Source organism: Bos indicus, chromosome 14 (assembly GCF_029378745.1).
Source record: "Bos indicus isolate NIAB-ARS_2022 breed Sahiwal x Tharparkar chromosome 14, NIAB-ARS_B.indTharparkar_mat_pri_1.0, whole genome shotgun sequence".
Taxonomy (NCBI): domain Eukaryota; kingdom Metazoa; phylum Chordata; class Mammalia; order Artiodactyla; family Bovidae; genus Bos; species Bos indicus.
Genome location: NC_091773.1, coordinates 62,987,478 through 63,014,497, shown reverse-complemented (window position 1 = coordinate 63,014,497; position 27,020 = coordinate 62,987,478). Strand labels below are relative to the sequence as shown.

The following is a 27,020-nucleotide window of genomic DNA, read 5'->3' as shown; positions in this document are numbered from 1 at the left end:
TTCTTCAGCCACCTGAAAAACCAGAATATTTCAGGAGAATGCAAGCATACGCCTGACAAAGATGAGAGGCTTGTTGAAGCAGCTCCATTTTTCCTAAAGAAAGCAGTCGTGATTTCCCCTTACCTTGACTGAGAACACACGGACTCCTTCTTACCTGGCCGGTGACCCCCTCCCCACACCTGAACTAGACTGTCAGGGAGTCCAGGGTTGGGTTGGGGTGTTGGGACAGTACCCTGAAGATAGGAGTTTCAGGCTTGAAAATTTGCTGGAAATTAACCAGTTAACCTCCAACAGGTGTGCGAGTGAAGCCTCCTGATCAGGTTGGAGGGTCCCAGCCACCTGCTTACCATCATTGCCATGAATGACATGGTGTTCCTCATGCTCATGCAGTTCTCATAGGCATCAGGACCACTGTTGAACCATAAAGAGAAACTGCGGTACAAAAGGACTCCCCTCCAGGCCAACTCACTCCAGCATGAAGTCTGGTTGGCCTATGAGACGCCTACTACAGCTGACTTTCAGCCTCTTTTTCCTACATTCATGACCCCTGTGCTGGAGGCAGAGCCAGTGACAGCAATAACAAACACCTTGATCGGAATTGGCTTTGAGGCTGTGGGCTGTGTATCATGTCATCTTTTCTATCAACTCTTCTCCAGACTGAGAGGTCTGGGGGTTTGGGGGTGGGGGGAGGATGCTAATTTCCCACTGAAGAGGAAGGTGCCTCCGTTTCTCCTTCCATTGCACCTAATGTTGAGACTAGAGTTTACAGCTCCAGTCAGTTGTGAGGAAGGAGAAGAGGTAAGAAGAAAGTGAAGGCCATGAGTGGAGGGAAGTAAAGACGCCCACACGTAGACCTAGGATGCTCTTGGACAATGCTTTAGGCCCACAGACCCTCTCATCCCTCTTTCACAAACCCTGCTTCCTTGTGCCTCCAGGGCCGAAACCATACCTAGAAGGAGGCCAACACAGCGTCTGGGCCCTCACTCAGGCACAGATTTAGCTGGAGCAGTTTAGGCACAGAAAGCCCAGGTCCCAGACAATCATATTAAACAGTCAACATGCTTGACTGCCAAGCTAGAGCGACCCAAAGTCAACTGATGCAGGACCCACTCCATAGGAAAGGATTCATAAATATATCGATATATATATAGATATATATGTGGAAAGTGCCCCCGGGGTGTATCAATGGGATCGGACTGCACCCTCAGCATCCCTTCCCCCCCCTAAACAAGGGTATGAATAGTCGACCAGTCTGTATCATCCTTCAAGTCGTAAGCCACTTTATTCCAGTCCCTTGAACATCACAGGCTGAGCTGCTTTCAGACAAAACAGACTCCATTTCCAGAGGTCCCTCAACACAGCAGTGACAATGAACAGCCCAGCTCAGGAGTGACATAAGCGTTTAGGCATTCAGCCTTTGGGTGCTGCTGAGCCCCTTGGCCACACAGTGCACTGGATCAGACATACAAAGGCCTGCCTGGGGAGGAGAAGAATGAGAAAAACAACCCTCAAGAAAACACAGTCAGGGTCAGTGGCAGGCCAGGACAAGGACTACTTTGCGGCCATCCCGGGCATGTCAGCATCGATCAGCCCTGTGTCTGCTCTGTTGTTTTAACAGCTGGAGATGCGCTCCCCTGCTTCTTACCCCAGCTCTAGGCTCTAACGAGCAGAGTGAGTCTGGCTCAGTAAGATGTCATGACTGAGGATGGAGTCCTAATGGGCTTTCCCTGACATTAAGCAACTCTACCATTAAGGAAAACTAAAGGAGGAATTAGGTCTTCAATCCAGAGCAGGAGAAAGTGGGATGCAGCTCAGGAACATCACCTGTAGAGGCGCTGGGTCCCCATGCCATTGTGCACGCCACTAGGTTAATTCCCTAGTTTTCAAAACCAGATTTTACCACTTGGCCAATGGAGGAACTCCAAAAGTCTCAAGGTGTAAAATCACTATTAAAAAAAAGCTGACACTCGGAGCAAGAGGATTATGTTACAGGTGGTGAGTCCAGGTCTCAAAATTTCACCTTGCAAAGTTCATTCATTTTGGTCAACCACATAAATGCAGATTTTTACTATCAGTTTAAATGGAATTGAGTAATACCCAGGAATCTGGAGGTTAGAATAGGCTCAGCATCGTTTCCCTTATAAGTTTATCTTTGTGTGGTTCATGGTCTGTAGGAAGTAGCTTGGCTGCAGCCCAGGGAACCTGTCTGCCTTCTCTTGGGGCAAGATCTCCTCATCTACATCCTTGAGTGTTTGGGCTTCCCCTTGCCTACTGCTTGTGAAAATATGACTTACCTATGACCAGCGACTTTGACTCTTACCTTTCAATACGAAGGTCATCAGACCAAACAGCAACTCAAATTTGTGTCGTCACTTCTGGAAATAGAAATTTGCTTTCAGAGAACACAATGATGGAAAATATTTTTTGGATTCTTTATAGTGGGCCTTGGAAATGAGACACAGTTGCTTATGCCTTCTTCAAGATGAACCAGATGACTGCCTAACCTCTGACTCTCTTAAGGGTCACTGGGGGCATGGAAAAGTCAACGTTCCAGCTATAGCTTCCTAACTATACATGTGGATTAAAGCATCAGGAAACTCCCAGAATTTATGCTATTTGGGGTGGAGGAGGGTGGGAAAATCTATAGAACATCATCTGCTCAGAAAAGCACCAGACCTCCAATCCAGTACTACATCAGTGAGCTGCTGGGCTGGTGGGCAAACCCACAGCTCTAATAATTATGAACCTTCTGGTGCTCCACTTGACACATTCCACTCAAACCTGCCCCACTTCTACTCCCTTGGCAGTACCACCGGAAAAGCACTCAAAATTAAGGTTGGGCCCTGGTCATGGTTACTTTGTACTTTTCTGGAGTATATAAAATATACCTGCTGATGGGTGCATTTGTGCAAAGACAGATATGACTTTAAAACAAGACATAGACATTCATTACAGCTGGCTTACTTTACAATAAGCTACAGAAAACAGTCTTCTGTAATAAGATTGTATTAGTGCTCACTAAACATGCATTTCATTTAAACAAGGCAAAACAATTTGGTCTGCAATACCCAATATTTTATATACAGCAATCTTTTTTTTTTTTTTAATCACAATAGGCAACAAGATGGGTCTGGTTTTGGAATATAAGTTACCATTTGCATTTAATTTCCAAAGAAACTCAGCTCAACTAGTGTAAACCTGGCAAGAAATAGCTGAGCCATCTTTTTCTTCTTCTCTATGAATTTACCTTGAAATGTTCACAGCTTAGAAACTACAGCCTATTTGGGAAGAGGGTGGGGTGGGCCTCTGGGGGAATCCCCCAGGTCCCTTTAAGAGTCTGGCCCCAGAGGATTCCTGGTCCCTGGGGAATCCAGCAAGTGGTGCCACCACCCCTAGGGCATGTGTGACTCCAGACCCAGGTGGCGAGTTTTGTTTTTCCAACAGGCCCCTCAAGTTTGCAACAGAATCACTGGACTGTATTGTTTTCCCTTCCCTCGCCTCCCCGAGTCTTCAGTTTTAGAACACAGACTTCCGAATCAAAGGAAAAATAATAACAACAATAATGATGAAAAATCGTCAGAACAACAAACACCACAGTCTGTGCACGACAGCGCTGTCCATGCTTCCACAAGCGCGGGGGGTCTAGACATTCCCATGAAGCATCCACGACAGAGAAGCTGAAGGCGGCACGGAAGGAGGCGCATCCGACCACAGGGGGAACAGCATCACTGTCAATATTGTTTGGCCAAAAAAAAAAAAAAAAATCCAAAGGGAACACAGGCAGCTCTACAGTTGGTGGCGCCGGGCTCAGAACTGGCCGGCGCTGCTGGGGTCACACTGCAGGAGGCGCACAATGGACGGGTCGCTCTTGGCCCCTCGGATGAACTCTTCCAGGGAGAGTTTTCCTGAAAAATAAGAGGACCGGTAAGTGTTGGCGGACGGCAGCCGGAAGAACCGGGTCTTCTCGATGCATCTCTGGGGTGGCTGCGGCAGCACACCCTTTCCCGGGGTCTAACACCAGCCGTGAGCCCCACCTTCTGTCTTTCCGAGCTGAGACGCACCCCACCCCCGCTCCGGGGGCAGTGGGTCGTTCGGCATCGCACAGCCCAGCATGCGGCTTACTGAGAGCTCACCGTGTGCCCGGCCCTGGCTCTGGAAGGGTTGGGGTGGGTGGGTGCTGGGTGCCCCCCACGTGGTCCCTGCCCTCGTGGCCCTTCCAGCTAAGGCCACCGGAGGGACTCAGTGTCCACGGAAGAGATGGCGCTTGCGCCTTTCAGAGAGTGAGCTGGGTTCCTGCTGCACATCCCACGGGGTATTCCTGGGCCCCTTGGGGCTCCTTCGGGTCACCTGGGTACCTAGCTTGGCCTGTGAGCAGAGGGGTCTGAAGAGACACGTGGGGTGAGGGCCACTTCTTTTGGACAAGGTGGGCTGCCCTTCCCACCCGGGGTGAGGGAATCCAAAACAGAGAGAGGACTCCTCAGTCTGTAGTCTTTCCTCCTACCCCGATGGACTGCGGGAGGGAGACAGGCTGGTTGAGATTCCACTCCTATTCCAGGTCCTTTTCCTTTCTAGCTAGGCTAGAGTATGTGTTAAGTTCCCTTCCAGAAGTTTCCTCATGCTGTCAGTGGAGAGGCAAAGCTTCTCCCCGATTTCTGGGGGTGAGGGGTGGGGGCGGAGCGAACCCTACATTCAGCAAAGAAGTCTTGCTTCCTCCAGTAACCTGCTGTGCTTCCGAATTGGCTTTGGAGCTAACTTGCTGAGGGCCCAGACTTTTCAAGTGTTAGATGCAAAGAGGAGGCATGTAACCGCAGGAGACTCTAGATGAGGCCTCTGCTCCAGGCTCCAGCCTTTGGATCTAGAAGCCCAGAGTAGAAGCACCAAGTCTCTCAGTTGGGTGGAATCTGATCCCCTGCAGACTTAAACCCCTCCCTGTATGGCTCTAACTTCCCCTCCCCATCTATTTCTTAATCAAGGCTTTCCATTAAGAAAACACAGGGCTTTTAGCAACAAGATGCATTTGAGTAATGCAGACCCTGTCAGGGCTCTGTGAGCCCACTGTGGCCAAGTCCCCCAGCAGAAGCTCTCATTTCCGGCAGGGAGGGTTTGATCCCTCCTGTCTGGATCTTCTCCCACCCTTCACCCCTATTCTAAAGAGGAGGCCGGGTTACAGGCAGGACACAAGCCCCCCTGTGCTCCCCTGGAACATCAGGAAAATGTGCAGTTTAATGTCAGGGCCTTTACTATCCTATTAAAAGAATCCTGTTTGGTCTTTGCAAGACGAACTATTCGCTGTGAATCAAGGCACACAAAGAAACAGGATGTAATGGCACCTTTGTGAAGGAACAGGCAAACAAACAGATGAGCTTGTACCCTGCAAACCCAGATTCTCAGGCCGCTGGTGCCCCAGAGGGCACAGGTATAGAAACTGAGGCTTGCTCTGACACAAAGCCTTCATCAAGGCTTTGTGAGTAACTTTGCTCATATATTTGACAAGAATTGCTGGGATGCCCAGCAGAATAGGCAAGCCGGAAATAACAGCAAGAGCTCTAGATGACTCAGGGCTTTTTATGGGCCAGGATCTGTGTCAAAACTTTAAACTCAGGTATTACATCTAACTAGGGTTGTCAGAGGGGCTTCCCTGGTGGTTCAGATGGTAAAGAATCTGCCTGCAATGCAGGAGACCTGAGTTCAATCCCTGGGTCGGGAAGATCCCCTGGAGAAGGGAATGGCTACCCACTCCAGTATTCTTGCCTGGAGAAATCCATGGACAGAGGAGCCTGGCAGGCTACCATCCATGAGGTTGCAATCAGTCAGACACAGCTAAGCAATTAACACACATACACACACACAGGGCTGCCAGATTTGGCAAATAAAATACTTGATGCCCAGTTAGTTTTCAATTTCAAATAAAAAATAATTTTTTAGTATGTTCCAAATATTGCATAGGGCACACTTATACTAAAAAAATCATTTGTTATATATCCAAAAATCAAATTTAATTGCACCTCTTTATTCTATCTGGCAATCCAGCATCTAAAAGTCCACTGTTTTTGAGTCTGAAATCCATCTTTCCTTTCATTTCAGTTTGCTTTGCACCCCCTTGCTGGGTTTGAATTGTGGGTGGCTCTCTTGGGGTGAAATCTGCTGGCCTAACCCCTCAAAAGCTGAGGGGCCCCACTTGGTTCTGGGAAACCCTACACTTTGGAGCATGTGCAGGAAACCCCCCTGGGCAGGCTGGAAGGGAAGCTTCTAGGGTCTGAGTGGATACCAAGCCCCTCCCCACTTTCTGATTAGCTAGCCTGCAGGATCCAGCCTACTGCGAACCACTCAGGTCCTCCTCCGTCCTCCCATTGCAGGGAGCATGCAACAAGAGCCACTTTCACAAAGGACCCTGAGCCAGATCCTGTGGCCAATAAATTGTCCTTGAGTGGCATTTCCGTGCCTGGGTGATCTAGACCCTCCAGCAGTCCCCACTCTGAGCAAAACCAAGCAAAGTAGCCGTGGCCTCCTACCATCTCGATTGGTGTCCATCTGGCGGAAGATCTTTTCTGTCCTCTTCTCTGGGGTCGACTCATCTTCAGGCATTTTCATTACGGAGGAAACCATCTTATAGATCGCCTGGGGACAAGAAGCAACATGGTGGGGAGACGGAAACACAGTTTGGTTTTGCACCCAATGGCCCTATTATTAAACCTCCCAAATGCAGGGGGGAAGGGAATGCCTTCCCTTCACACAGAGAGCAGGCTCTGTTCTTGCTTCTCGCTTGTTGTGGAAATCAGATGTGCAGTGGCTGTGAGAGCAGCCAGACCAGCAGAGCATGTCCAGTGGTAAGGACCTTCAGGAACGACAGCTGACCAGATGATCTGCTAGACGCACCCTCTACTCCATGTCTCTAATCGTACTGTGCATATGAACCCCCTGGGAATCTTATGAGAAGGAGAAGCTGATTGAGTAGAGTGGGTTGGGAAATGGGAGTCATAAGATTCTACCTTTCTAACAGGGATCCCGTGTGATGCTGTTGCTAATTTTGGGGTTCCCACTCTCAGGCTGTAGACAACATTCCTCGGGCCAGACAGACAGGTCAGGGTCTACTCCCTGGGTCCCTGGAGAATGATGCTGCCAAGTCGCTTCAGTCGTGTCCGACTCTGTGCGACCCCATGGACTGCAGCCTACCAGGCTTCTCTGTCCATGGGATTCGCCAGGCAAGAACACTGGAGTGGGTTGCCATTTCCTTCTCCACTGGAGGATGATAAACACTGTTTATAAGGGCCTGCCCTCCTCCAGACATTACCAATCCATCTCAGTGCCCTCTCCACTTGTGTGTGGCAATCGTCTTGCATTCCTTATCAGCACACTGTCAGTTATCCCCCAGGATGGGAACCATCTGCGACTTGAGTACTGCTGGATGAAATAAGTGCACAATAAAAGTAAAGAAGGCTGGATCTGAAAGAAGGCTGAGCCCCGAATAATTGATGCTTTGGAACTGTGGTGCTGGAGAAGACTCTTGAGAGTCCCTTGGACTGCAAGGAGATCAAAAGAGTCAATCCTAAAGGAGACCAACCCTGAATATTCAATGGACGATCTAATGCTGAAGCTGAAGAGTCAATACTTTGGCCACCTGTTGAGAAGAGCTGATTCATTGGAAAAGACCCTGAAGCTGGGAAAGATTGAAGGCAAGAGGAGAAAGGGATAACAGAGGATGAGATGGTTGGATGGCATCACTGACTCAATGGACATGAGTTTGTGCAAGCTCCAGGAGATAGTGAAGGACAGGGAAGCCTGGTGGGCTGCAGTTCATGGGGTTGTGAATAGCCAGATAAGAGTTCACTTAGCAACTGAACAAGTGTACAATCTCTGCTTGAGATAAACTGAGTATGTCTGAAATCTGATGATCAAAGAGTTTTGACTGAAACCCTGAAAACCTGAAGAGGTTTTGAGCAGTACTGAAACTATCTCCCCTACCACCTGTGGACACCACACCCCAACCCCAGATGCTCAGGGCCTGGAAGACCTCAGCTATCAGATATTTGTATTTTGGAAGAATAATGTAAAGTCATTGTTTTTATCCCCAGACCATGGTTTTGCTACTCAGATTCAGTTTGGGAACTTTGGCCCTGGGAAGGAGTTTTAGAAAAAGTGGAATTTCCTGGGGGTGGGGGCGGGGTAGAAATCTGGAAAGTTCTGGAACTTGGGATGCAGAGGGAGGAGAAAAAGGAAGGCAGCTGAGGGTCAGGGGCAGAAGCCAGGAGGACCCCATGCCCAAGGGGCGGTGGCCGAGAGGAGCTACCCCATGTCTGAGGTCAGGGGTGGCGGCCGGGAGGAGCTACCCCATGTCCGAGGTCAGGGGCAGCAGCCGAGAGTGCCAGGCTGTGACAGCGCAGGAGCAGCTGAGAGGAGCTACCCCACGACCAAGGTCAGGGGCAGAAGCCAGGAGGACCCCATGCCCAAGGAAACAAAAAGGATGGTAGAAAGAGATAAAGGCTAAGCTTTGCTGCTTTACAGTCTTGTTCAGGTCAACCTGCCTCAAGTTCCTAAAATAGTCTGGAGAGATGGCGATAAATATTACAATCTCAGTTGCTAAAACAGGAATGAAAAGTGGACTCAGCCAGTATGCTGACTCTTGGGCTGATCCCACCCCACAAGGACCCCTTAGGCCAGGCTCCCCTAGTCTGACTTGAACCCACCCAGAGCCCTTGCTGAACTGAAGAGCTGCCTCCACAGTGACTCCGGGAGGAAGGGCAAGCTGGGAGTCGTGGCTCTGCCTGGGGGTAAGCGAGCTGGGCCACAGACAGCTGTCCCAAGAAGTGCTCACTGAAGTGTGCTCCACAGGCAAGAGGCAAACCTCACTCTGTCTTCCTCCTGGTCCCCTCCCGCTATCCCCTCCAGCCCGGGACAACCCTGCCATCTGTGCTGGGGTTATAGTGCCACCTGCCAAGCTGGCGGGGACACCTGGATCCTTGGGGGAATTAGAAAAGGCCATAGAGATAGAGACTTTTTTTTAACAAATGGGAAAACAGAGATGCTGAGCTTTCAGGTCCACATGAATATTTAGTAACAAAAGTAGATAGCAGGAGACTCTCCATACCACCTGTGTCCTGAGGTCTAGCCCCTGTCCTCATGGAAGCTTTTCTGAAACTCTTGACCCAAAGAGGAATTGGTGGCACAAACTGATGAACACACACACACACCTCACCTGGATTTCAGACTTACACAATCTGAAATATTTTGGGAATTCATAAGCCCAGATATCTTAGAACAACAACAACAAAATAGTATCTATTTGTCAGTATCTCATCAGATCACAGGTACACCCATTTAAAGGTGTAAGAACTCTACAACATTTCAGTAGTTACAGAGGTAATGAGGGAGGGGCATAACTATTAAGATTAGTTTTAGCTATTTGTTGTTATTCAGTCACTCAGTCGTGTCCAGCTCTTTGCGACCCCATGAACTGCAGCATGCCAGGCTTCCCTATACTTCACTATCTCCCAGAGTTTGCTCAAACTCCTGTCCGTTGAGTCAATGATGCCATCCAACCATTTCCTCCTCTTTCGCCCCCTTTTCCTCCTGCCCTCAATTTTCCCCAGCATCAGGGTCTTTCCCAGTGAGTCAGCTCTTCGCTTCAGGTGGCCAAAGTATGGGAGCTTCAGGTTCACCATCAGTCCTTCTAGTAAGTATTAATAGAAGCCTTAAGGATGTTGTGTAATCAACCTTCTTTGGGGCTGCGTTGTTCCTTTCCCTGGTCTTTTTGGGCCTGAGTAAGGTCCCATAGTAGCAAGGATAACCCATTGATTTGGAATACTCCTTGGTGCTCTCAGTCTCTAAGACTTGAGGCTCATGAAATTCTCCTTCTTGGGATCCTGAAGGCAAGTCAATGATATGATAATCTAGAGACCATTCTCTTAATACTCTGGTTGAACAAGTGAATGAAGGACCAAGCCAACAGATGACTGTGTGTTTGAAATAAAGGTTCTTGTACCCAACAGAAAGTCTTCAATAGTTTAGTCTTTAGCTGTCAGTCTAAAGGAGTAGGGTTGGGGCCAAGAAATGAGGATGCGTTAGTACGAAAAAGAACCCATAAGCAAAAAGAATTACAACGTCTGAGTGTACGAAGGGGCTGAAGAGGAAAAGAGAACACCTTTAAGAGCCTCACATTTCTAAATAGCTCTTTCATTGCATTCAAACTAGATTTTTCCCCCCTTTTTTTGCATGTGCACCAACTCACAGAAAATGATGAATAAATTATTCAGAATACCAGGTCTATGAACATGTGTGTACTAGAGCAGGGAGCAAAGAGACGAGGTGACAAGTCCCAAGGGTCTTAAGAGTGAGTGAGTGGGTGACATCCCTGCAAAACCTCAGCGGGGTTAGGGTTAGTGTTCTCGCATGGTCTCAACAAGTCAGCATTGACTGTATTGGCTCTAGGACTCCACAGAGCAGGGAGATAGAAGGCACAAGCCCAGACAGCACTTTGAAACAAATCATGTCTTATTAGCTCCAGTTTCTGTACACCACCCTCCACCACCACCCCGCCAATTTAATGGGATTAAATCATGAAGAGGCCAGGCTATTTCCCTACTTTATTTTTAGCAATGTCAGTGAGAGGCCCAGCAGGGACATCCTGTTTTTAATTAAACTTGAAGAGCCTTATTCTTGTCTGTGTGTAAATACAAAGCTATGGGACACTCAGGGGCCCAGTTCTGGCTTGGCCCTAGGCAGACCCAGGACAGCACAACCTGTGGCGGGGGGTCTTACCGGCTTCCGCAGGGCCTAGGATTTTTGTTTTTCTTTTTCCCTCTGAATGAACCACCTCTCAGAATGTTGGAAAGGAAGGACTCAAGTCTGAACTGATAAAGGTTGTGGAATTAACTGAGGGCAGGCACAATTCCAAGAGCTAAAGTTCACTCCTCTCTGAAGAAAACCAGGCTGAGTTTTCATCAGAGGACATAGGGTTTTCCAACAGGACACCCAAGCCCCACAACAACCCACCAAGGGCAAAAGAAGTTAAGTGGCACAGGGCTGTTTCTAGATTATCGGTAAAGAAGAGCACCCTCCTTAGAAGGACACCACACAGCAGGAAAGGAGGGTAGAAAGAGGCCAGGAGGATCTTTCTTGTAAATGCTCTTGAAATGGTATCAATATCTATGTATCAGCACTTTCTTGTTTAGAGCTAGAAGAATACAAGAAAGTCAGTGAATCCATAATGTTTACCAAAGTGCTCCCTGCCTGTCACAGACAGGGAGGACTAGGGGAGAATAAGGGCCCCACCCCTTCTTTCCAGCAAAGCAGCTCTGTTCTTATGTTAGTTTTCTCATAAGATTTCATTAATACTTGAAACTCATTACTACCCAGTCCCCCTGCCACCACTCTGTTTCTTGGTAAATAGCCCTACCATCCACTGTTCTATAATCAACTCAAAGGCATCTTTAATACCTCTCTGTCTCCACAGGCAGGTGGTCAACTAGACCTATCAAATCTGCTTCCTTGATATTTTTCTTAATTTATCATTCTTGCCCATTCCTCCCACCACTGTCTTGTTTCAAGTCAATGGTGGTACCCCTCACTTTTAGATCTGGGCAATTACTATTTGTTTCAGTCTTATATAAAGTGCTCTGCAAAGGCTGCTTCAAACAACCCCTTCCAAAGATCCCATTTACTCCCCTAAAAAGACATTCTGGAGCTGCTGTGCTTTAGGACTTCACATGCTGGGGGGTGATACTGAGCTTGTTTCTGGAATGTTTGATTGTGAGATACCACTGCAATGTCTTACTGGAGAGAGATGTCCATTAACAGCTGGACAGAGTAGAGGCGAAGGCCTGAAAGTACACTGATTCTTCATCCATAACATGGGGCTAAGAAGGTTATCGTGAGGATTAAATGAGATAATACACAGGTATCAGGTGGACCAGTGTCCTGCAAAAACTCATGTTCACTCAAAACCTGTAAATGTGACTTTATCTGGAGATAGGGTCTTTGTAGATGTAATCAAGTTAAAATGAGATTCTATTGGATTAGGGTGGGCCCCAATCCAATGATGTATTCTTATAGGAAGAAGAAATTTATACACAGATACACAGGGAAAATGTCATGTGATGATGAGAGATGCACAACCCCCAAACACCAAGGATCGCCAGCCACCACCAGAAGCTAGGAAAGAGGCATGGAGCAGATCCCCCACACCCCCACCGGCCAGGAGTCTCTGGAAGGAACCAACCTTGCCCACACCTTGATGTTGGACTTCTGGCCTCTGGAACTATGATAGAATAAACGTTTTGTTGTTTGAAACTGCCCAGTTTATGGTAATTTATTACATAGCTGTAAAAAGAAGAGAAGCGAAAAGCAAAGGAGAAAAGGAAAGATATAAGCATCTGAATGCAGAGTTCCAAAGAATAGCAAGAAGAGATAAGAAAGCCTTCCTCAGCAATCAATACAAAGAAATAGAGGAAAACAACAGAATGGGAAAAACTAGAGATCTCTTCAAGAAAATTAGAGATAACAAGGGAACATTTCATGCAAAGATGGGCTCAATAAAGGACAGAAATGGTATGGACCTAACAGAAGCAGAAGATATTAAGAAGAGGTGGCAAGAATACACAGAAGAACTGTACAAAAAAGATCTTCATGACCCAGATAATCACGATGGTGTGATCACTCACCTAGAGCCAGACATCCTGGAATGTGAAGTCAAGTGGGCCTTAGAAAGTATCACTACGAACAAAGCTAGTGGAGGTAATGGAATTCCAGTTGAGCTATTTCAAATCCTGAAAGATGATGCTGTGAAAGTACTGCACTCAATATGCCAGCAAATTTGGAAAACTCAGCAGTGGCCACAGGACTGGAAAAGATCAGTTTTCATTCCAATCCCAAAGAAAGGCAATGCCAAAGAATGCTCAAACTACCGCACAATTGCACTCATCTCACATGCTAGTAAAGTAATGCTCAAAATTCTCCAAGCCAGGCTTCAGCAATACGTGAACTGTGAACTTCCAGATATTCAGGCTTGTTTTAGAAAAGGCAGAGGAACCAGAGATCAAATTGCCAACATCCACTGGATCATGGAAAAAGCAAGAGAGTTCCAGAAAAACATCTATTTCTGCTTTATTGACTATGCCAAAGTCTTTGACTATGTGGATCACAATAAACTGTGGAAAATTCTGAAAGAGATGGGAATACCAGACCACCTGATCTGCCTCTTGAGAAATCTGTATGCAGGTCAGGAAGCAACAGTTAGAACTGGACATGGAACAACAGACTGGTTCCAAATAGGAAAAGGAGTACATCAAGGCTGTATATTATCACCCTGCTTATTTAACTTATATGCAGAGTACATCATGAGAAACGCTGGACTGGAAGAAACACAAGCTGGAATCAAGATTGCTGGGAGAAATATCAATAACCTCAGATATGCAGATGACACCACCCTTATGGCAGAAAGTGAAGAGGAACTCAAAAGCCTCTTGATGAAAGTGAAAGTGGAGAGTGAAAAAGTTGGCTTAAAGCTCAACATTCAGAAAATGAAGATCATGGCATCCGGTCCCATCACTTCATGGGAAATAGATGGGGAAACAGTGGAAACAGTGGCAGACTTTTTTTGGGGGGGCTCCAAAACCACTGCAGATGGTGACTGCAGCCATGAAATTAAAAGACGCTTACTCCTTGGAAGGAAAGTTATGACCAACCTAGATAGCATATTCAAAAGCAGAGACATTACTTTGCCAACAAAGGTTCGTCTAGTCAAGGCTATGGTTTTTCCTATGGTCATGTATGGATGTGAGAGATGGACTGTGAAGAAGGCTGAGCGCCGAAGAATTGATGCTTTTGAACTGTGGTGTTGGAGAAGACTCTTGAGAGTCCCTTGGACTGCAAGGAGATCCAACCAGTCCATTCTGAAAGAGATCAGCCCTGGGATTTCTTTGGAAGGAATGATGCTAAAGCTGAAGCTCCAGTACTTTGGCCATCTCATGGGAAGAGTTGACTCGTTGGAAAAGACCCTGATGCTGGGAGGGATTGGGGGCAGGAGGAGAAGGGGACGACAGAGGATGAGATGGACTGACTTGATGGACGTGAGTCTGAGTGAACTCTGGGAGTTGATGATGGACAGGGAGGCCTGGCGTGCTGCGATTCATGGGGTCACAAAGAGTCGTACACAACTGAGCGACTGAACTGAACTGAACCCCAGGAAACTAACACAGCATGAAAAATACTTAACACAATGCTTGAGCACTGAGAAGCACTCACAAGCACTGAGAAGATGAGATGTCCCAGAAGGGGAAAAAAAAAAGAAGGAAAAGAGGGCTAAGGCTGGAACTCTGCTTGGGAATATCCTTTTTAGGGAACAGGAGAAGGAAGAGGAGTCCACAAAGGAGGCCGGGACGGCACAGCCCAGAGGGGGCCTTTGGTTAGTAGGCATTCATTTGTCTTGCCAGATGTATAACTTCAACTCTTAAACTATAATGTGACTTGTCATGACATGGTTAATCCCCTAATAAGAAAGGGATAAGCCAAATATAACTGATAAACAAACAGTAAGGTTAGTTCTTAGAGAAAGTCACTAGCCTGGACAAATGCTTTAAAGAATTTTCTCCAGGAGAGAAACTGAAGTTGAATTCAGTGTAACGTCTGTGGTCCACACTTGTAATTGAGTATTAGGCAAGAGTTTGGTGCTGAATCCCCAAGGGCCATGTCAAGATGGACTAGAAGCTCTCACTACCACCCCTACTTCCTTTTTTTTTTTTTTTCACAATCAGAAAAAAAACAGTGTTTCAGCTCTTCAAGGCACATATTACAAGTGACATGGTGTCTATGACACAAATTTAGAAAGACCTTTGGGAGAAAAAAACCACTCAGGAAGTGGTTCTAGAAAAAATGTAACCAAATCTTTCTGGCCCTGATTTAGATCTGTTGTGACACAAATATGCACGATGTGGTTTGCCTGAACTGGTCACAGTTGGTGCTCTTGAGACTAGGTCAGATTAATTTGTTAGTCTGTTTGGTGTTTGGGGACAGTAACCCTTTGTGTGACCAACACCACAATCTCCCTTCCTCTTCATCTCATTGCTGCATAGAAACATGTAACTTACTCTGATGAGTGTATCAGGAAAAAAAAATCCAAATCCCCATGTTGTGAAAAAACCAAAGCAGTGCACTCTTCTTAGACTGCCAGCATAAGCCCGCTTCCTTCCTTTCGTTTCCATTCATTCAAAAGATGTGGAGCTGTAGACTAGGGTGTTATGAAGCTCACTTGCCTTCATCAAAAGAGCCAATCAACCTTGAATCACAACTAGGAGGGAGAGTCTGATTCTAAGACAACACGCATTTGAACACCAAATAGTGTAAAGCAATCATTACCATCCAAGGAATGAATGTGCTAACTAGAAATTATCCCAACCCGGTCATTAAAGTGAGTTCCCCGAGAACTGCTAAGGGTAACATTGTGTTAGCCTCTATATTCCTCTGGGAAAGCCTCTAGTTGGAACTTGAGAACAAATCCAGATGATCTGTGCCCCAATAGTCTGAATGCATGAGGTGCACCCATGAACTCAGGGCAACAGCTGAGATTTGGCGAATTCCTGGTGCCAACCACACTGTCTCCTAGAAAGGTAGCTCTTTCTGTTACTTAAATCCCATAAGCATCAGAGCAGCCCAGAAGTTTTGGTTTCTTCCCAGCTGGGCTGGTGTTTGGTGGGAAAGACAACAGCTGAAGCGGCCTGGGTACTCCTAAAGCTATCTATACAAGCACATCTCTTCTGTGGGTTCCACCCTTCAGAGGTTTAGTTGGGTTTGTGAACATACAAACCCAACTTGTATGTTGGGTTTGTGAACAAACATTTTATGATGAGGTAAACAACATAAAACTTAATGGAAAACTCTGTTACTTTGTCCTTTGAGTGGGAAATGACCTCCCTTTATTTTGCAGGGGAACATCCTGTCCCAGCTCTAGAAACTTCTATAGAATAGCAGTAGCCAGCATTTACTGAGTAATACCCCATGAAAGTTATTATTATTCTGGTTGCCCTGTTTATTTAAGTTATATGCACAGCACATTTTGTGAAATGCTGAGTTGGATGAGTTATAAGCTGGAATCAAGATTGCTGGGAGAAGTATCCAGATATGTGGATGATACCACTCTAATGGCAGAAAGAGAAGAGGAACTAAAGAGCCTTGATGAAGGCGAAGGAGGAGAGTGAAAAAGTCGACTTAAAACTCAGTATTAAAAACTAAGATCATGGCATCCAGTCCCATCACTTCACGGCAAATAGAAGGGGAAAAGGTGGAAGCAGTGACAGATTTCCTTTTCTTGGGCTCTAAAATCACTGCGGATGGTGACTGCATGAAATTAGAAGATGATTGTTTCTTGCAGGAAAGCTCTGACAAACAGTGTGTTAAAAACCAAAGATATCACTTTGCCAACAAAGGTCCATATGGTCAAGGCTATGGTTTTTCCAGTAGTCACTTATGGATGTGAGAGCTAGATAATAAAGAAAGCAGAGCACTGAAGAATTGATGCTTTCGAACTGTGGTGCTGGAGAAGACTATTGAGAGTCCCTGGACAGCAAGGAGATCAAACCAGTCAATCCTTAAGGAAATCAGCCCTGAATACTCTTTGGAAGGACTGATGCTGAAGCTGAAGCTCCAATACTTTGGTCACCTGATGCAAACAGCTAACTCATTGGAAAAGACCCTATGCTGGGAAAGATTGAGGGCAGGAGAAGGGGACGACAGAGGATGAGATGGTTGGATGGCATCTCCAATTCAATGGACATGAACTTAGGCAAACTCCAGGAGATAGTGAGTGACAGGGAAGCCTGGTGTGCTGCAGTCCATGGGGTTGCAAAGAGTTGGACACAACTGAGTGACTGAACAGCAACAACAACCCCATGAGAATCACTGGGTTGTATCTAGAAAAGTACTCTACTTGTCATAACTGTTTTACGATTACTCTAGAGGCAGGTGCTATGATTAGTTCCAGTTCACAAATCATGAGAACAATGTACAGAAAGGTTAAATAACTTATCTGAGGAGAAGAAGGAAAAGGAGATGGAAAAAGAACAAAGAGAGAGGCAAGATGATACTGATCCACCTTGCCCAAGACACCGACTCTCACATGCCAATTCTTCCCTTCCTTCATCTTTATTTGGGATACAGGTGATCAATTTTTGTCTAAGCTTGTGATTTTCATTCAGATAAAGAGTAAAGCAACACAGCTTGTGTGCTCCTACCTAATGACAGTCCTGTAGTTATTGGATTTGTTTGGATTGAATTTGTTGAATTTGGATTGAATTTGTTCCTTCAAGGGTCCTAGTTACTTTCTAAGAACAGAAGAGAGTTAGTTTCACTCCCTGTTCTTCCTGCATTCTCCCCTGAACCCAGGGAGGGCTGTGATCCTGTCAATGAATCCCTAAGTTCAAGTTCCTTCACCCTCAAGATCCAGAAAGCATCTGAGCATTCATGTTAACTGGCAATGGAACTCACATGCTCCCTGGCCCGTTCCTCAAACACAGCCTGTTCTGGACTGGGTGTGGGTGTTCAGACCTGCCTCTGGCTGGACTCAAGGACAGAGAAATAGGTGAGGCCGGAAGGCTTCTCCTTCTTGCAGCGATGAGCTGACACCAGCGCCCCCCTGAGGAGAGGATCTGCTGCCACAGGGGGAACTTCAGAACTGTGATCTGGTTTAAGACTCATGAGAGATGGTTTTGATGGAATAATAAAATATTGGGTCTGAATCATGTTCCTAAGTTTGTCACTTAAAAAAAAACACACAGACATGAAAATCTTTATGTAAGATTCTAAAAATAAATCTTTATATGGCTTTTGCTTTTTTGCCCAGATGTTGATATAGCACAAAATTACTTTTCTGGAAAAAGGAACATAACTGCATTTGGACATATGCAGTAGACTGAATAACAGCCCCCCAGAGATGTGCTTGTTCCAATCCCCGACACCTGTAGATACGTTATCTTCCAGAATAAAAGGAACTTGAGCTGGGGGTGGGGAGGGGATTATTCTGAATTATCTGGGTGGTTCTAGTGTACTCACAGGGGTCTTTATGAGTGGAAGGGAGAAGCAGAATGAGATACCCAGAGGAATGGCAACAGAAGAAGAACTCAATCCATTGCTGCTGGCTTTGAAGATAGAGGCTGGTTTTAGAAAAGGCAGAGGAACCAGAGATCAAATTGCCAACATCTGCTGGATCATAGAAAAAGCAAGAGAGTGCCAGAAAAACATCTATTTCTGCTTTATTGACTATGCCAAAGCCTTTGACCGTGTGGATCACAATAAACAGTGGAAAATTCTGAAAGAGATGGGAATACCAGACCACCTGATCTACCTCTTGAGAAATTTGTATGCAGGTCAGGAAGCAACAGTTAGAACTGGACATGGAACAACAGACTGGTTCCGAATAGGAAAAGGAGTTCGTCAAGACTGTATATTGTCACCCTGTTTATTTAACTTCTATGCAGAGTACATCATGAGAAACGCTGGACTGGAAGAAACACAAGCTGGAATCAAGACTGCTGGGAGAAATATCAATAACCTCAGATAGGCAGTGACACTCAAAGCCTCTTGATGAAAGTGAAAGTGGAGAGTGAAAAAGTTGGCTTAAAGCTCAACATTCAGAAAATGAAGATCATGGCATCCGGTCCCACCACTTCATGGGAAATAGATGGGGAAACAGTGGAAACAGTGTCAGACTTTATTTTTCTGGGCTCCAAATTCACTACAGATGGTGACTGTAGCCATGAAATTAAAAGACGCTTACTCCTTGGAAGGAAAGTTATGACCAACCTAGATAACATATTCAAAAGCAGAGACATTACTTTGCCAACAAAGGTTTGTCTAGTCAAGGCTATAGTTTTTCCTGTGGTCATGTATGGATGTGAGAGTTGGACTGTGAAGAAGGCTGAGCACCGTAGAATTGATGCTTGTGAACTGTGGTGTTGGAGAAGACTCTTGAGAGTCCCTTGAACTGCAAGGAGATCTTAAAGGAAACCAGTCCTGAATGTTCATTGGAAGGACTGATGCTGAAGCTGAAACTCCAATACTCTGGCCACCTGATGCGAAGAGCTGACTCATTAGAAAAGACCCTGATGCTGGGAAAGACTGAAGGTGGAAGGAGAAGGGGACGACAGAAGACAAGATGGTTGGATGGCATCATTGATGCGATGGACATGAGTTTAAGTAAGCTCCGGGAGTTGGTGATGGACAGGGAAGCCTGGCGTGCTGCAGTCCATGGGGTCGCAAAGAGTTGAACATGAACTGAGCGACTGAACTGAAAGGATACCTAAGCAACTGCAGGGTCTGCAAACATGCATTGTCCTAAATGGTGCGGACCAGCTAGAACCAAATAATGAGAATCCCCACAGGGCTTCTTGGGACAGTGACAAGGCCTGGAGTGTAGACTTTCACAGAAGAGGGGGTGGAGAAAGGAAAGGAGAGTGGGGAGTTTAGTAATATCCTACAGCAAATTCCAATTCATCCAGAAACAGTGAAAACTGGGGGATTAGCATAAGAATAAGATAGAATACATGAATTATCAGTTTGCAATGCAGCAGAATGGGATAAAATAGCCCTTAATAGGAAAATGGTTCTAAATTTAATTTAATCTCACTGACAATTTGGAAGGTGCCTCAGGGTGCTGCAAGGTTTCCTCTCCACGGTCATGAATATTAATCATCAGGGTGTGTTACTATGGAAAACAATTCAGAAAATTTGAACCTTCCATTTGCAGGCTGCTTAAGAACCCTGAGTATGAAAGCTTTATTAAGGAATCTGTGTCCTTCCTATTATGACCTGCAAACTGACTGTGGGCCTGTGAGTGGACGGAGCTGCTTTATAGTAGAGAAAGTACCTTGTTAGGGGGAATGCCCCTTCACTTTTGTGATCACTTTCTGAACACAGAGTCAGCAAGGGCTCAGCAAGCATCTACCCACACCTTTTGCACCTTCCCTGCAACGTTCCACTCTCCCTTGCAAAATGGATTCAATACCACAGGGAGAGTGTCTGTTTTCCTCCTTATATTTTTTCCTGGTGCTAGCTACTTAGTAGGTGTTTTACCACAGGTGTGAAAGGAGTTTGTGAATAATTCTTGATTCCTATAAACCCATGTAATGGGGACCGTCCTCCCTGGCTGGGGATCTACATCTTCAGTACTGGCCACCACACCATTGCAGCCAGGAGAACTGTGCAAAAAGTGTTAAACAGGTGAAAATATAATGGTTGATGGGGAAAAATTTTTTTTTCTTAGATCTCAATCAGGAAGCAATTCTCTCCAAAAAGAAGGTACCCATCCCATTCACTGCAGGGAGGCAGGGAACGAGGGCAGAGCACCACATTCCCAGGTAAAAAGGAGAGACAAAAGAAAGCTAATTAAAATTGCACACTCAATCAGTCGTGTCTGACTCTGTGACTCCATGGACAGCAGTCCATGGGGCTCCTCTGCTCATGGAATTTTCCAGGCAAGAATATTGCAATGGATAGCCATTTCCTTTACCAGGGGATCTTCTAGACCCAGGGATCGAACCTGCTTCTCCTGTACTGGCACTCAGCTTCTTTAACACTGAGTCAACTGGGAAGCCCAAATTAAAATTAAAAACCACGTTTTAAATTTGAAGTTTTGTTTAAGTAGCAAAGGTTCAGAACAATTGGAGAGGTGCAAAGATAGAGGGCACCCTTCATTCACTTCAGAGGTACATTTGGAAAAACAATTTGGCAGACTGTTTCAAGAGTCTTAGAAAGAAATGCTCATTCCCTTTGGCCCAGTAATTGCACTTCTGGGAATCCATTCTTAGGAAATAATCCTAAATATAGAAAAAGCTTCATGCATAAGAATCACGTATTTGTTATTTCATTTTTAAAGCTATAGTGTTATATATAACAAAGACTGGATACAACTTAAATATCCAATAAGGGAAAATTAGGTACATTATGCTATGTGTATGACTGCAGCCATTAAAATGTTTGTATTGAAAGTTTCAGTAGTATGAGAAATGCTTATGTTTTAATTATGTTAAGTGAAAAATGGCAAGGTACAGAATTTCACATGCACTATAAATCAATTAGATATTTTTAAATATATGGAAATAGGACCAGGAAGATATATTAGAAAATTATTAGCAATGATTCCCTTTGTAGGTGAAGGGGGATTGTGGAGAATTTTTCTTTTTCTTTTCTTTTCTTCTATATTCCCTATATTTTTATGTGCGTGTGTGTGTGTTGGTTGCTCAGTCATGTCCGACTCTTTGTGGCCCCATGGACTGTATATAGCCAGCAGGCTTCTCTGTGCATGGAATTCTCCAGGCAAGAATACTGGAGTGGGTAGCCATTCCCCTTTCCAGGGGATCTTCCCAAGCCAGGGATCAAACGCAGATCTCCTGCACTGCAGGCAGACTCTACCACCAGGGAAGCCCTATATTTTTATAGTAGACATTATATTTTTCATATATTTATCCTTGGGGAAAGAGAGAAATCCTTTATTTTTTGTTTTAAGATTCTTGTCTGTGGGGGATTCATTCAACACAACTTGTCCAGACAGTTACTGTTTGGGGGCGAGGGAAAGCCACTGGTGGCCCAGGCAGAAAGGAGAGGGGGCTGGAGGATCTGGGAGAGCTCGTCTGATTTCCTGTGACGTGTGCAGCTGTCACTCTGACTGCCCGGGGGTCTCAGTCCCACTCCCAGGAGCAGACCCCAGGCCTCAGCCACAGGCTCAACAGCAGGCGAGTCATGTTGCTCTCACCCAGGCTCCGTCCTCAGTTCCTGTAACCCTGTTTTCCATGGATCCTGAAAAGCAGGTGTCACACACCTCCAGCCTCATCCCCTCCTTACCGTAACGTAGCTTAGTTCTTTCTGTCTCCTGTCGCTTTGTATTACACCCTCCGCCACCGTTCCAGCACCCACTAGGTCTCCCGGGGGCTGCAGCTCTATCTCTGAACCCAGCCTGTCCTGGGATGAAGCCTCCGAGATGAGCCCTCCAGGAAGCCAGATGACCACTTTCTTGCACCTGCTATTTGCTGCCAGATACTTCCTTCTCGTGTCCCATGCACCTGCCAGGACGGTGCGTTCTCCCTGGGGCTGCTCGCCCGCGTAGGTGGTTTTACTGCAGCCGAGGCTCTTCTGACCCTCCCCCACGCTGTGTTTCAGGCTCCTGAGGTTGGTCTCCGGGCCCCATCCTCTGCTGACGAAGCTGTCGTTGCCATGACTGTAGCTCCTTCAGCCGTCCCTCCTCTGCAAAGCTTGCTGGAATCCCACAGGAAAATGTGGCCAACACTAGGGCCCCTTTTCCTGTTCTTTTAGGAAATTCACTCTGCGTGAGTGGTTTGGGGAAATAAAATGGAGAACTTCCTAGTAAAGTGATGGAGGCCTTGATTCTGCACTGTTCATATCTCTAATGAGACAGAAACTAGACTAGAGATCTCTACTTTTATTCAAGAGTCTAGGGAATTCCCTGATAGTCCAGAGGTTAGGACTTGGCAGTTTCACTGCAGGGGCTCAGGTTTGATCCCTGGTCAGGGAACTAAGATCCCCCAAACTGTACCTTGTGACCAAGAAAAAAAAAGTTGAATAAAGTTGGAAATTAATGCTGCTGCTGATAATTAGTTATATATATGTATATAACTGGCACTGTGCTAACCACTGAACAAGGAGAATCGATCTAAAAATAATCCCACAGCAGTGGGTACTTTTGTGGTTCCATTTTACAGATAAGGACACTGAGGCTTACTTAGGTGAACTAACTTGGTTAAAGTCACAGACATAGTGACTGAAAGAGGTAGGATTTGAACCCAGGTCAGAGTTTGGTCATAAACATTACTCTAGGCTCTGGATCCAAGCAGGTCATTGCAATGAGTGGATGGAGTGGCCCCAGTGATCATGACCACCTGAGGAGTCCGTGTCCCTCGGTAGGGGAGAGTCACCGCAAAGCCCCTGGTGACCTATTCCAGGCAAGAATGTGGGTCTAGTGTTAGCAGAGCTCCTGAGTTCCCAAGAGATGCTAACCAGTCTGCATTGCTATGTGTAATCTCCCTGTTTCATATATGGGTTCCATATTTTCAAAGACCCTGGCTAGCGGAAATTGCAAGCAGGCAGGCCACCAGCTTGCAATCTCTCCACTAAGCTATACTGTGGGCTTTCCAGTGCTTCCTGTGACTCACACTCTCCCCTTTGTAAAGGGCAGGGGCTACGTACCTGCACAATCTCGAGCATCTCTGCCTTGCTGATGTAGCCATTTCCGTCTAGGTCATACATGCTGAAGGCCCATTTCAGCTTCTGCTCCAGCTTCCCCCTTGACGTTACGCTCAGGGCTATGATGAATTCTCTAAAGTCTATCGTCCCATCTCCGTTGGCATCGAAGGTGCGGAAGACGTGCTCTGCAAACTTGGAAGCATCCCCGTAAGGGAAAAAGTTCCCGTAAATTTTCTTAAACTCCTCCATTGACAAGTGTCCGCTGGGGCAGTCTCTCAAGAAGCCTTTGTACCATTCCTGGATCTCGTGCTCCGTGAAGTCCGTGCTTTCCAGCAAGTCTTGCATGACCTCCGGGCGCAGCTTGCTGTTCTGTTTTCCCATCTTGACAGCAAGAATTCAGCTGCAGACAGAAAAGAATACAATATAGAGAGTTTCCTAAACCTGTTCTTCAGAGGCACATTTTATAATCTGTGATTATTCCTTTGGGAGAAAGAAAAAAGTGTGACTTCAATAACATTGTTTAGGGCTTTCCAACCTTGTGGTCAGCCCAATAAAATGTAGAAAGAGGGGCTGGCAGAAGATGCAGAGTAGAAGTATCAGTGAAAACTGATACTTCTTTGACACAGAGCCAAATGAAAGACAGGAGATTTATAATGAAAAAAAAAGACACACACATACACACAGAGAAATGATTACTGAGTGCTGCCTTATCTATTTGCAAGAGGCTGAGCCTGCCTTTAGAAAGACCGGGGTTCTAATACCCAACCCAAGTATTAGTAGGGAGAATTAAAGGAAAGGATCAAAAAGAGAGAGAGCAAAAGAGATAATGTCACATGCTTTAGAGTATTTGCAAATAAAGTGCTTGGGTATCTTCTGAATATTATAAAGACAGACATGAGTAAGGGAAGTAGAAACTCATCTAATTCCATTAAATGCTACCAAGCTTGGTCAGTTATTTAAAGCCAAAAAGTCAAATCACTGTCAACATTGTGTTTATATAGTAAAGATGATGTTTCATAAAGTTATGTCCTATGATTGTGGCTTATGAAACTGGCCAAATTTTTCTTTTTAAGATACAAAAAATTTCATATTTTCTTATCACGGTAATAGCACATCCATAGTAAAAGAGCAAACAACACAGCAACACATACAGGAAAGTCAGCATCATTTCAAATCTTAACACTTATACACTGCCAACAATTTGGTGTGTGTCCTTGTAGATTTTTCATATGCACCCTTGTCTAAAATGCTATTAATATATGTTTTAATGTGTTTATATTTCAAGAAATAAGAAAATATACCCTTTGTTACTTATTTTAAAACTTAATATAATGTGGGGAATAAAGGCAACTTTTGTTAGACAGAAAAAACCCTGTGATTCCCGTCTTCCCATTCACAGAGCCAGTCAATATTAACCACATGCCATATATCAGGGATGTTTCTGGCACTGCAGATGCAAAAAGTAAGATGCGACCCCTCCTCCTTAAGGGACACCCAGTTGCCTACATATGGAAGGGGGGGTGGTTGCGGTGAGAGGACAACACAATAAACTTTCAAAAGGTGGTACCAGGGGAATGGACGTGGCGCAGGGAAAGTACATGGACAGGACACCCGAGCCAAAAGGGGATCTGGGTGCTATCAGGGAGGCCTTCTTGGAGGAGGTGAGCTTAGTTCCCATATCCAAAGTCTTATGATATAAGCATGGTAAAGATAAGTCCCTTCTAACAAAGGGGCTCTACACTTGTATTTTACATTTTTCTTGTATTGGAAACTTACAGAATATATAAAAGATTTTAATCCCCATTTTAATAATGATTCCCAATTTCTTTGAGATTTTCACTTTGTGGTGTTTGTTTATGTCTGCCTCCCTCCCAATTCAGGGTGAGCCCCTTGAGATGGAGTCTTGTTGAGGTTACTCCATCTCCCTAGGGCCCGCCGTATATAACTTAGGTGAATGAAGAAATGACTCAGATAAATAATTACAACAGGGAAATATGGAATAATCTTCTTGGAAAAGGAGTCTTTTTGCCTCAAAGATGAGGCCCTGGCTTTCAGAACGTTATTTGAGACAGTAAAGCTATTTGGTAGTTAAGACTCGGTCTTGGGATCTCTTTTCTTCACTTCTCCACTAGTTTTATTGAGACATAATTGACATAGAGGATTGCATAAGTTTAAGGTATATGACATAAGATCCAATATACGTTTATACTGGGAAATGCTCACCACAGTAAGTCTGGTTAACACCCATACCCTCACATGGTTACAGAAATTTTTCTTCTGTTGAGAACTTTTAAGATCTACTCTCTTAGCATCTTTCAAATATACAATAGAGTACTGTTAATGATGCTGGTGCTGAAGCTGAAGCTCCAATACTTTGGCCACCTGATGCGAAGAACCGACTCATTGGAAAAGACTCTGATGCTGGAAAAGATTGAAGGCAGGAGGAGAAGGGGATGATAGAGGATGAGATGGTTGGATGGCATCACTGACTCAATGGACATGAGTTTGAGCTAACTCCAGGAGATAGTGAAGGACAAGGAGGCTTGTCATGCTGCAGTCCATGGGGTTGCAAAGAGTTGGACACAACTTGGTGACTGAACAACAACAAATTGTTAACTATAGGTACCATGCTGTACGATGCATGCCCAGAACTTATCTGAGGCTTCTACTTGTTGACCATGTTCACTGAACTCCCCCTCCCCCCACCCTTGGGATCTGTTGAAACTGAATTGCCTGTGTACCTATCTGTTGCCACCACTATAAATTCCTTGAAGGCAGGGTTTGAATCTTACACTGCTCAAACTTCCTTCATTATATGCACAGTTCAGGAAATGACAAGCAATCCTTGTGACTTGCCAAGCTGACTGATTTTGCTCCCTGAGTTCTGCACAGAGCAGAATCAGCCCTGCTCTGTCTCTGCTCCCCGAGAAGGGTGGAACAATTCTCTTCGCATCAGCACGACCAACAGCTGCCTGAAGGAGCTCACTTTCAGAGGTGACACTCTACGGAGAATCAGACCAATGCCATTCTACATAAGAGCAAAACTAAACTACAGAATCAGACCAATACCCTTTTACGTAAGAGCAAAAGTAAACCACAGCTCCAAGCACAGCACAAACAGAACTTATAAACTGAACCTTTCAATAACTTTCACTTCCCTCTTGTGTCTTTTTTTTCCCCCTTGAGATAAAAAGTGAAGTAGGAGAGACTGGTTTGTACTAGAATTTCAAAACTGCATTTAGTTGCTAAGTTGGCAACTTGCCAGAGGCAAGAATTCAGAAACACAAGGTAATACATAATACATGGATTTATAGAGCTCCGAAACATTTTATGGAATTTACACGTAATGTTGAGTTTTCCTTTTGGGGAGTGCTTTAGAGAAGAGCCCTTTGGTGTGGCGTTCAATCAAATCACTGTGAGAACCCTTTGGTTCTGTGCAAATCACTGAGTGCACGGCCTTGGGAAAAAACGCCACTTTGATATTAAAATCTGCTCTCTTAAAGAATGATTTATTTCCCAGGATGTAGAAAGCACTGTTTCTTCAAAACCGAACTTGAGTTCCTTTCCCCATGTTTAAAAAGTGCGTCTCATTTATTAGCTGTTTTTGCACTAGAAACAAATTGCTTCAACATTTTGGCTAAGGCTCCCACTGAGACTGATCTGTGTGCGGCTATTTTTCCCGTAAACAGTAATTAAACCGCATTTACAAATTCATTAGCACAGAAAGGCCATAAGACAAACAAGGCAGAAGAGCATGGAATAAGTTATCTGGGAAGCGGGTGTTTGCAATTTAGGCCAGAATTTGTTTCAGTAGATAACTGCAAACACTTTACTAAGTATGA

The 27,020-nt window shown here is 45.3% G+C and overlaps 1 protein-coding gene across 3 annotated transcripts in view; it reads right to left on the bottom strand.

Annotated features, from left to right (window-relative positions):
* Window positions 1-1,263: 1,263 nt before the first annotated feature.
* NCALD (neurocalcin delta) overlaps window positions 1,264-27,020 on the bottom strand; it is a 466,523-nt gene continuing 440,766 nt past the window's right edge. For all 3 annotated transcript variants that reach the window (XM_070803092.1, XM_070803093.1, XM_070803091.1), the window contains 3 exons: window positions 23,182-23,578; window positions 6,513-6,618; window positions 1,264-3,905 (listed from right to left, as the gene is read on the bottom strand). In XM_070803092.1, coding sequence (XP_070659193.1) covers window positions 3,808-3,905; window positions 6,513-6,618; window positions 23,182-23,559 — 582 coding nt within the window. In that variant the 5' untranslated portion in view covers window positions 23,560-23,578 and the 3' untranslated portion in view covers window positions 1,264-3,807. The remainder of the gene's footprint in view (window positions 3,906-6,512; window positions 6,619-23,181; window positions 23,579-27,020) is intronic.